The sequence below is a fragment of the Tachypleus tridentatus genome, chromosome 11, assembly GCF_004210375.1.
Source record: "Tachypleus tridentatus isolate NWPU-2018 chromosome 11, ASM421037v1, whole genome shotgun sequence".
In the NCBI taxonomy this organism is placed as follows: Eukaryota; Metazoa; Arthropoda; class Merostomata; order Xiphosura; family Limulidae; genus Tachypleus; species Tachypleus tridentatus.
The window spans coordinates 65746432-65758778 of NC_134835.1; the positions used below are offsets into that span (position 1 = coordinate 65746432).

General features: G+C 31.0%; 1 protein-coding gene across 1 annotated transcript in view; it reads right to left on the reverse strand.

The window, feature by feature from the left end:
• The window catches only part of LOC143232342 (acetyl-CoA carboxylase-like), a 124764-nt gene that overhangs the window by 14818 nt on the left and 97599 nt on the right, over positions 1 to 12347 (reverse strand). Inside the window, exons 37-41 of the mRNA XM_076467646.1 lie at positions 9882 to 9973; positions 9025 to 9292; positions 7845 to 7985; positions 6735 to 6866; positions 4194 to 4331 (exon numbers count right to left, since the gene is read on the reverse strand). Coding sequence (XP_076323761.1) covers positions 4194 to 4331; positions 6735 to 6866; positions 7845 to 7985; positions 9025 to 9292; positions 9882 to 9973 — 771 coding nt within the window. The remainder of the gene's footprint in view (positions 1 to 4193; positions 4332 to 6734; positions 6867 to 7844; positions 7986 to 9024; positions 9293 to 9881; positions 9974 to 12347) is intronic.

Here is a 12347-nt window from a genome sequence, read left to right on the forward strand (position 1 = left end):
GTAATAATATATGTACATATAAAATATATACTAATTCAAATATGATTATATTACAAAGTACTAGTCCAATAAAACACAGCCAAGACAGGGAAAAATAAAGGGCAGTTTTATATTATTGAATACATAACATGAGTGCACATGCACCATGTCGATGAAGGTTATGTAATGTTAGCTAAGCATTACTAAAAGGTCAGTATAATAAAAATTAATACATATAGCATTGTGAACTACTTAGACTAAACATCTGTACTTTGATGTTACAATATATAGTCATACTAGCACAAAAAGGCATAATTTATATTTATTTCCTATTTTTTTTTATGACAGTTACAAGGTTGGTTAAGTGACAGACCCCACACAATTAGCATATAGAAAATAACATATAGTCTTACTGAATACAACTTAATGAAATGTATTTAGGTTTTAAGAGATTACATAAATAATATTTTAGATTTCTGAGATGAAGAATAGTTTTTTAAAACATAACATGAAATCATTTTGCACTCAAGACTAGTAACAAAACAGACTCAATATTCTCATAAACTATTCTTTAGCAAAAAATCATTAAAATCTGATTTTTTTGTGTACAAGAATTTTGTAATCTTTACTAAACGTTATCAAATTTTGTGAAGATGCACATGCTGTACCAAAAGTTAAAATACAAATACTTCATGTGTGCAAATGTGTAGACAAACTTTTGTATACTATACCTAATCTGTCGTTAAAGGATTCAATAAAAATTAATTTGAAAATGATTTAAAGAAAAAAGAAAGCCAATAATAGGAAGATTAAGTCTTATTTCAAAATAATTAGTGAGCCCTATGGTTAATCACTTATCAAATTCCAATAATCATTCAGCTCTAAATAGTGGCAGTGTTTTTCTCATTTTATTACCTTATTACTCTGTTTACAACTTTTAATGAAAATCTGATCTTCATTTTTGATTTTTATTAGTTCATTTTCATAATACAAAATAGTACTACACAACTGAAAATTCCTGTGGATTAGTATGAAATATAAGTTATTTATAAAGCTATTTGGAATAAATCTTTCATTGAAACTAAGATACAAACTGATAAAAGCATTTCATGATAATGGTCAACTTCAAACCATTTACTATTTTTTTCTAATATGTGTGTCTAAAGCAGAGTTATGAATTTACCTGCTTTACCACTGTGAATTTAATACATTCATGTTATCAGTTAAGTTGATCCAAAAATAATCTAACATGGAACTGCTCTTTACAGACTATGAATGTATCATTAATGTTTTACAAATAAGAGGTTTATATAAACATGTTCTCTAATCATATCTTTTCCTTTTACCTTAGGAACATGTTAATGAAACTGAGAGCTAATGTTACCCCATGAATATTCCATCAATGTGATAATAAAATTCACCAGTGAAATGAAATATGACTGTTTAACAACAAACACAATAACTTGTGAAATATTTATGTAGTCAAACCATTAATCTTCATGGAAAAATGTCACATGATTTTTATTATTTTAATAAGTGAAACATTCATATATAAAGACACAATCTAGAAATAATTTAACCTTTTTATTACAGTTGAGTGGAATCCATCCAGCTTGTAACCAAGAAGGTATCCACAAAAGTAATTGTACTAAGGTGTCTGATAGTTTATACACGTGCTTACAATATTTTGCAGGTTATTAGTAAACCTTATAATGCTTTCATATGTATATAAAATTAGGTTTTTTAATTAATTAATAAGATATTTTAACTAAAGATTTTTCTCCTACAGTTTATTTTACAATGTTGACTAGGGAACATGCAGAGTAATTTTAATTTTAAGATTACAAATACTTTCATGCTTGAGAAAATTTCACATGAAATCTTTATAACCTCCAGATAATTATCAAATGTTTTCTAAGAAAACTTTGTATTTTATCTATTTTCACTATCAAATCAGAATCTCTGTAAATGTTCAATACATTTGACTAAACTTGTAACCATCATAAACAAATTAGGAAGTAAATATAAATTAGGCTTTTTTCTTCCTAGAATTACTACAGATTATAACTCAAAAACACAAATGTCTAATCTAAATAGTTTAAATGTCATTACATTATATATTTATTAATTTTATTAATCTTTCAGCTATTCCTGGCTAAGATAGAAGTTACAGTGGTGCACTGCAAATGCACTCATGTTACTGTACCTAAAAATTATAAAACTGATGTTTAGTCTTTACCAAGTGACCTGTCTTGGTTGTGTTTTGGTGGACTAATATTTTGTAAAATAAAATCACACAAAAAATGTACAAAATTTATTACTATTTACATACAAGATTTTAAACTTATTTTTCTTAAAATACAGAACAGTAAATAAAGAAGTAAAGCAAACAATTATCTCTTCTAGTTATGACCTTTGCACTCAGTTGCTGATTGTAGCAAGTTGCTAAGCTTTTAAGAAATTTCACATATGGAGGATGTGAAACTAAATAACTTCTTTTAGGTTTTATATATACATTTAAATAACAAAAAATAAATTATTATATCAATACCATAGAAATCCATTATAATTTATCTAATGTAGTAATGGAGCTGTATATGGGGTAAAAGAAACAAACATTAAAACAGGTTTAAAAGATTCAACTTATCAGCATAAAGGCATGTCTAGAAAAAAGAAATTGCATTGTTGTATTAACTAATAGCTTAGAAAACCACTTGTAGGACATTCTGAGCTTTCAATTAGTTATTCACATGTAATTTATAGATTAAATGTATATAAGGGACTGTTTCCAAAATTCAAAGGAGATGAAGGGGTGAACACGGTGTTTGATTCAGTACATCATATGGAAAATATGGGAAGTTTTATTTCATATTTAGGTTTTAAATATTGGTAATTTGAGCTACAAATTCATACAAAACTACAAACTTTATATTATGACATCACAAGTATCCAATTTGAACCAGTGCTGCATTAAACATACCATGTGAAACATTAAAGTTATTGTTTAGGTGTGTTATTTTAAGTATTTACTTTTGAACTAAGAAATTAAATAATGTATAATTTGAAAAGTAGAAATATAATCTACAGTTTGATACCAAAATTAATGACATAGACACATAAATTAGTATTAAAATAAAATTTTGAATGCAGGTCAACAAATGCAATGACATTGCCTTTAACCTGTGACCCATCATGACATGGTTCAAAAAAGTTCATTATAAAATTTAATCTTTAATAATTGAATAAATTCAAAACTGTTTGATAATCTTTTGACAAAATATTTGAGACATGAAACTAAAACACCTGTTAATTCATAAATAAACATTCCATTATTTAATACCATGTGCCTCATTGGAATATCAATCTTGTGAGCTTTTGGTAATCCATATAAAATGCCAATAGTTTTCTTAGTTTACTCTAATCATTTAAAATATTTAACATCTATCTAGTGCAAACACTATTGTTCATTACAGCAATATCATTACCTTCACCAAGATATATTTGGTTTTTCTGTAAGTTCATTAATGCTTCTCATTATAAATTTGAAATTTTATGGTAGTTTAAATGCAATATTATGATACTTTATATTACTGTCTTCTTACCCTTACATGGCTTAAGAATAAAACTAAAACACGTACATCCAACTGTTTCTGTAAAATGAATCACCAAAATTACATACCAAGTTTCCAAGAGCATCTTCATGATAAACAAATCTTTTCATTCATTATTACTTTCTCTTTTTACCAATCAAAATAAAAACCGTCAATTCCTTTGATCTATTTAAATTAAAACAATCAAATGGAAGTTGTTTTGTGTACTAATTTTTCTATTTTCTCACAAACCTATACCAAAATAACTACGTTTAAATAAACAATTAGCCAAAAAAGATCATGGTGAATCAATTATATGATACTGTACATTGAAAGGAGATGTTACTGCTTTTCAATTATCATGATAAAGTTATAGGTTGAGGAACATCAAACTTTTTAATTCACATCAAGGGAGCCTCAGATTAAAAAAGTTTGAAAACCATTGACAAAATACACCAACAAAACTTTGAGAAACAATTTCTTACCTCTCTTTTTTTCTTTCCCACCCATCCATTTTGAAATACCTATACCCAAATTAAATCACATAGACAAAAAACTTGAAATGCACACATGAAACTATTATGATATACAGACAACTATATGTTTTTGGAACTTTTATTATACCTTGTCAGGATTTTCAGAGTCAACCCATGCTACTTGGAAAAGATGCTTAATCTCTTCTGCAAGTCCAATACGAGCACCACTGTTAGCTGCAATATACAGTCGAGGAATTCCTAGTGCCCTGGCTTTCTCTGAAGCTTTCTACACAGGAATTATTAGCATATGAGAATATGTGAGTATATTTACAAGTGTGTAGTTGCATATAGTTCATTAAACATACTGTGGCCACAAAGTTTAAAACAATTTTGTTTCACTTACATTAATACATTTGCAGATTTGTTTCATATTTTAACTTCACTTGTAAACTTCCTATTACAAATACATGTACTATTTTTGGTGGCTTTACTTTATGAACTGAATTGACTTGTTAACCTTTCACTTACTAAACAAAAGAAAGAGATTTTTTTTAAATTACTTCTGGAAAAGATATCTTATTAAATCAGGATACTTTTTCAGACTTGAATGAAATTTCATTTTATCTCTGGAATTTACATATATGTTCCAATAAAGAGGCATTAAACTAACGGGTCATAAGAGTTACCAAAATAATGGGAAAAAACAATTTTTTCATTTTTCCTGTTTTTATAAGAAGCATTACATAATACTGAAAACTGATTATTATTTTTTTTATAAAACTTAGCTTGTATACATTATTCTTTAAAATGATAAATCTTGAAACATAAAGTTCTTTTGCTGTAAAGAGACTATTTCCCATTTCTTGTACACGGACCTTGTGTTTTATTCACAAGTTACACATCTGCTATAAGTTCAAAGTTTTGGTTCATCAGTGTCTATCAAATCACATATTTATGGCTGAATCTGCATGACCTACCACCTGTTACTTAAAGACCTCATCAAAACTAGAGCAATATTTCTTCTACATTTAAGATGGTCAATTTGTTTTATTTAGAATGCAAATTATAACAACATCAACAATGTTGCAATTACAGACAAAGTGGGCAAATTCATCACCTGTAGCCACGTCTCTCTCTCTCTCTTCTTTTTTATTAATGCCTGAATCACGTAGCTAGAATGCAATCCAACCAACCAGTTTATTTCTGACCTTCTTCCTCCATTAACTCACCTTTATGCAGTATAAATCAGTTCATGTGTAAAGAAATTACTGGCAACAGTTCTAAAAAAACTGCCATTCCAATAACACACACATATATTTCCCTGTTGAGCAAAAGTGAAAACCTCCAAGATTTTTCTTCTTTAATTCTATGTTAAAGATTGTGGCTTGTGTTGTTCCTCCAGTTCTATTTCCCAAATAGTTCAATTTGCTTTATACCCCTTCTTAGCAACATATTTTACAAATTTTGTGCCCATAAAGAAGTTGTCAAATATATCTCAGTGTTTTGGTGATGATGTTTTTCCCCTACTGCATCTAACACTTATGTAATAATCCTTTCTTAATGAAGATTATGTAATAACCCTTTGTTCAAGTGGTTCTTTGATCTTTTCCAGGGTAAAATTTAAATCCATATAGGTAACAGCCATCACCATAAAGTACAAATTTTACACTCAGTGCATAATGGCTTACCCTTGGTGAACATTTTGGCATTGTGTTATACAGAATGCAGTACCATTGATTCATCAATGTTCATGAATGATTTCCCATTGAACATTTTCATTGAATATGAGATGTGACACTTTAACAACTGCTTCCTTCTCGAGGTTCTAGTTATCAGTTTTGTGAAACTATTTATGTTCAGAAATTTGTCTTTGCTCATAATTTGCAAAATAAAAGAAACCTTGAAGTCAGATTAATTACTCTAGTAATCCATTTCCAAGATTACAAAATGGTATTTATACAAAATCAAAATTCTATGGAAATGCTTGATATTATCATTTGATAACTTGAAAGTTGGGTAATTTTTCTCTCTTTTTATATATAATTTTGGTTTTTTGCAAGATAATCAACCATTTCATTTGTAAATATCATATTCCATATTTCATGACATATTTTGGTCAAAAAGTTGTGATATCTTTCAATTTGACTTTGATTCAAAAGAGACTGATTCTGTAAATTTGATATTTTTCCTTCAGTGTCATTTTATGTTATTGTTTTTACCCTCACTAAAACAATCATTTTCAGATACTGAAGTAAAAGAAACTTTTAATGTCCCTGCCAGTTGAAACAAACCACCATTGGTAGCTATCTCATTAAAAATTTTTTCATCACTATGGTTATTTTAATATTCACTTTCAGCCAGAAAAATAGAGACATTTGCAAAACATTTCTTTTACTTCCTGATAAGTGAAAATTTGGCATATTCTATTTGTCTTTCCATAAAACATGGAGCTTTCCATGCTGTGAAAGGTCCTGCTAGTAACCTGTGATTGAGTGAAGACCCACTGGCCATTTGATTATATGTACCATGAAAGATAATGCACTATCACCTGCCACACTTGTGTCTAATGCTGTTCTACGGGAACATTGTATTTCAAATACTGCAACACAATAATAAACCTTTATAAATATAGAATTATTTAAATTGAAGACTTGAAATAATCCCTAATGAATGTTTTTTTATTACTCACAAGAAAAAGAAGATCTTCCTTTGGTGCAAAAGTTCCAATCATGTAAGTTATGTCGTTAGATATGACAATAACATCTCGTCCAGAAGCATACTCCGGTGTGCAAAGAGTTATTTTCCAAGCTACCATACCAATCTGAAAAACATAAATAATTTTAATATTTATGTCTTATAAAAACAATTAAGAATCATTTTTAAAATGTAAGGACATGTTTTGTATGATTTTATTTGCTTTGAAACGAAATATAATTTTGTGACATTATGTTCACAAGTTCTTCCTGAATGAGAAGACAATATATTATCAAAATTGAATGCCTTGCATGGCCAGTTGGATAACGCATTAAACTCATAATTTGATAGTTGCTGGTTCGAATCACGACTGCATCAAACATATTCAGCCTTCCAGCCATGAGGGTGTTATAATGTGACAGTCAATACCATTATTTGTTGGTAAAAGAGTAACCCAAGAAATGGCAGTGGGTGGTGATGACTAGCTGCCTTCCCTCTAGTCTTGCACTGCTAAATTAGGGACAGCTAGCACAGATACCCCTCGTGTAGCTTTATGCAAAATTCAAAAACATCTAATTGAAAAACATATATATTTTTTCATCATGTTTTTTAGCAAAAAACTTTTAGTGGGAAAACAAAGAAATATTTATTAGCAATCTTCTATACAGGGAATATTTGATTCCTGATTAAATTAAAAATTATTTAACTTTCACTAATACAAGCTCAGTAATTTTGACCTGTAAACAGATCTGTGAAACAGCCATTGTGTTCTAGATATCAGTAAAATTTGGGCATTAATTTACCATAAATTAGCTTTAAAATATGTATTTCTCAGAATCAAAAGTTCCTTTAGCTAACAAAATAAACCAAAGTAAATGTTTTACTTTTAATATTGGAGTGACCTTCAATTACTCATTAATTTTCATTTTTGAATAATTATTTATAACAATTTTTATGTTTTCACATGTTAACAGTTAGGAATTATATCAGTATTTTGAACTAGATCAATTCCTGATATACTTGTAGAACATTTATACAAAGGTCTAAAGTTCATTTGAAAACAGTGTGGAAACATACAGCTTCCTAAACTGGATGTTCCTCTTACATCATTCTCTCCAGGCAGACGTTTCTGTTCCACAAGCCTTCCTTCCCTGTCCAGCACTAGTTCTACATGACTCATCACCTGACTTGGTATGTCTACTTCAGGCCTTTCTTCCACAAATTCTTCCCAAGATCTGATTAAGGCCTGTGAAAAAATAAATGTTTTCATGTAACACAATAAGCATATCATGGTATCTCCACTATACCCCCAAAACACTAAAATTGCATTTAACATACATTTCACGTGATGACAATGATTCATCTTAGATAATGTTATAAGCCTCATTCGCCACTGGTGGTTTACAGAGGATTTTATAAAAATATTCATGAATCTATCACACAGCCACATGGCTCAAAACTACTTGAAAACTTTTTTATCAACTTAACTTAAAAGCATCTAAGAATCACCTTTGCAGATGGAAGTGGTACAGAAAGAAAAACTTCACTCTAAGATATACTAATCACAAGAACAATCAGGAGCTTTCCACACTGTTATTTTCTAAGAAAAATAACTATTATAGACCATATCCTTCACTTTAAATCTAATTGTGCCCCAACTATTAAACATGGTATCGCCTGCATATTTACAAAACTAGATAAAGACCTTAGCTTATCTGACAGGCTTCAGAGTGAAAGTTTTCTTACCTTACCTTCTTCCTACCTTTAAAAAATAATAATTAAGCAAAACCTATGCATTCCAGCACACATGAAAAAAAGTACAATGTGTGTATAAAATGAACTGCAGATATGGTGATGAATGCATTGATGGAACTCATAAATATCTAAAAACCACAATAAGCATTCATGAAAGACAGATCATGGTTACTAAAAGTAACCAGATATGACAATGAACTTTAATTTAGAAAAAAACTAACTAACTAACATACACATGGTAAATCTTTGTGGCAGTGGAGAAGGTAACATAGGAAAAATTCATAACCTGTAAAATCAAAATAAAAAATTGTCTGAATTAGAAATCACATTATTAGCTCTCATTGATCATGTATTTTATAGAAGTGTTTGTTGATTTCTATTTCTCACATGGAAAAACCGTACCACACAATCACTTTGTAAAGAAAAGTAAACAGTTAACTTAAGTTTATAAAACATGTGTAATTGGGTAAAGTATGCAATTAAATGTTAACTCTTCATGCAGCACTGTTTGCCATAAAATATTAAAGTACCTGTTCAAACAAGTCGGGAACATCATACACGTATGTTGTCCCATTGGATTGGGCTTGAAATCTCTTCAACTGCAGATAGTCTTTGGTCATGTATGGTGTAGATATAGGAAGGTCATGCAGAGGTCCTTGTTTTGGACCCCAAGCTTCAAATTTGATTTGTCCTGTCACTGTGTCTACTACTTCTTTGTACAAACTAATATCTAGGTAATAACCACTCTCATTGGCCAGAAACAGGCGAATAGGAAAACATTTCCCATTAGGACTCAATCTAATGATAAATAAAGTTCAATACAATTTATTTATTATGAAAAAAAATTTAGTACTTTTGTGTAGTCAGAAATACAGAGTACTTTTTATACATGGTAAACATTTTAAAGATACCCTTATGATGAATCCCTTAAATTTTTAAATTACTTAATTAATACAGCAGCAATATATCTTGATTATGTACTGCAGTACCAAAAGAATAACAATATTATAAATAGGACAGAAATATAACAGTACACAAATTAATGTTGAAAATAAACACTTTCATACAAATATAAACAAAGTTTATGACATAACTCAGTATTACAAAAATAAAAAAATATTTGCACACATAATGGTACATTTAACAGTGACAAAACACTGATAAAAAGGAGAAAAATATATTGTTCATTATTATTCTTTCTTAAACATCAATACACTTCTGTATTTCTAAAACTTTAAAACTTAGAGATACAAGCATTCTATTTATAACCTTGTAAGTATTATATTGTACACTGAATTTTCCACAGGTCTACTGGTTTATTTCTAGATACTTTTGACTCCTAAAGTCTCATATATATACCTTTGTTGCTAAAGGCTACATAACACACCTGATGATCATTTTGAGTTCTGCTTGTAATACTCTCAGTCTCCAAAGTCTGGATCCATAGCGCATAACCATACTTCTGACATTTTCTGCAATCTTTATGTAAAAATATACTTTACATCAATAAACAAGAAAATACATCAAACTGAACATATAACCTTTTCTTTAAGTACAAAATAGGTTTTTATTACAACAGTAATTAGATAATGTTTCTTTACACAACCTCTAAAGTTTCCATGACAATGAAATTTTTGATATTCAGCATCAACTCGAAAATTAAAAAACTAATTTTAATTATACAGATATAAACTGCTAGAAAAAAAAATTAAAGGAACAAATACATTTTCTTATATAGTTTATCTCAGTGTTCCAAATGTGATCATATTTTTATTTTTTGAGGTAATTTGCCTAATTTCAGTTCCATCTGTATTCATTTTTTTAATGTGTGATAAACAGTAAAACATGGAGAAATAAAATTTTTAAAATGACCAATATCACCAAAACCGATATCCCATATGAAACAATAAACAATTTACATGCATTTATTCAAGAAATGTTTGAAACATTCAATATCTAGTGTGACCTCCACAAGCTGTGACACACTCCTGACATCAATTTGGCACAGATCGAATCAGTCTATTGATGTTATTTTGGGATATGGCACCCCTTCTCATCTACCAGGGCTTGTCAGAGTTCCTTTATATTCTGAGGAGAGTGCTGGCATTCACTAATGTACCTCAACAACATATCCCAACAATGTCCAATTGGATTTAAATCTGGAGATCTGGCAGGCCACTCAAAAGTCTCTATTCCTTCCTCATCAAGGAAGTCCATACACAGTCTGGCAACGTGGGCTCACGCGTTAACCTGCAAAAAAATAAACCCACTGCCAACAGCACCAGCAAAAGGCCTCACAATGGGTTCCAGAATTTCATCGCTATATCATATGAAACAAGCATGTGCCACCCAAGCATATGCCTGCCCAGACCATTACAGAACCTCCTCCATAAACATAACTTGCACAATGTTACAGGCGGAAAGTTGCTCTCCTACGCATCTCCACACTCTCGCACGTCCATCATCACGAGAAGCACTGAACTTGCTTTCATCTATCCACAGCACAATGGCCCATTGACAAAGTTCCCAGTCCAGATGCTGACGAGCAAACTCCAACCTGACTGCACTGTGTCTCGCTGCCAGAATATTGCTTCTTGCAGGCCATCTAGCCCTAAGATGTTCTTCGTGAAGACAATTGCGAACTGTTTGGGTCGACATACGGGTTCCAGTGGAATGCTGAAGGTTATTTCGCACTAACTGAGCCATAGCTAACCTGTTCCGCAGAGCTGTAATCACAATTTAGCGGTTCTCTCTGGCTGTTGTGCAGTGATGATGGCCTTGACCTGGTCTCCTGCCATAAGAGATCGCCTACTGGTAACATCATCAAAGTTGACTGATGACGCTTGATGACACACAGATGTACTGTGCCACCCTCCTTTGGGTCTGGCCATCCTTCAGCATCTCGACTGCCCTGGCCACCTCATTCTCTGTCAGATGGTGCCTGACTGCTTGGGTACACAAGATGAAAGTACACACTGACAAAATGAGCCACAAAAGATCCATGTTGATATTTTTGTTGAGAATTAAAGAGGAATGCATAGTTTCACCTAACAGCCTTATACAGGGTACCTTGAGTCCTATTCTCCTTGAGTGAGATCAGTTTCATTTGAGTTACTTCAAACTTTACTCATCAACTTAAAAAAAATACACCTGTAGATGAAGGGATATGTTTTTCATACATATATTTAATTATGATAAAAATATACTGAAATATATACTTGTTCCTTTAATTTATTTGAGCAGTATACATAACCTAGGTCTAAACTTCGCCATCCAACCTACCACAGTTCCAACTGTTGACATAGGTGCAACCTCAGAATCTGCTGCACAAAGCCTTCTGAACCCTATGGCAGAACAATTCTGACATCAAACTTACACCATCCTCAGGAAGGCCAAGAAACCAAAACCAACCATCACTAAACATGATTGCAGTGCACTGAACCATCTAAAATGAAACAACAACATCAAGATTCTACCAGCAGACAAAGGAAACAGTATAGCCATCCTAGACTCAGCTATTATGACATGAAGATCAAATAGTTACTAGACAAATACCAATATAAAAAGATCACCAATGATTCTACAGAAAAGACAGAGAGAGTCATCAAATGAATGCTGAACAAACTAATGAAACAAGGCTTAATCAACAAAAAACTAACCAAAGATCCAAGATCCAAGGAAAATTTCTCTCCTCAGTTCTAAGGACTACCTAAGGTACACAAATCTAATATTCCTCTAAGGCCTACCGTCAGTGCTCAAAACCCATCTTGCTATCAACTGGCTACTTTCCTATTACCTATCTTATCTCCACCACGAGGAAATACTGAACATCACATTCAAACCTTGACAGGTT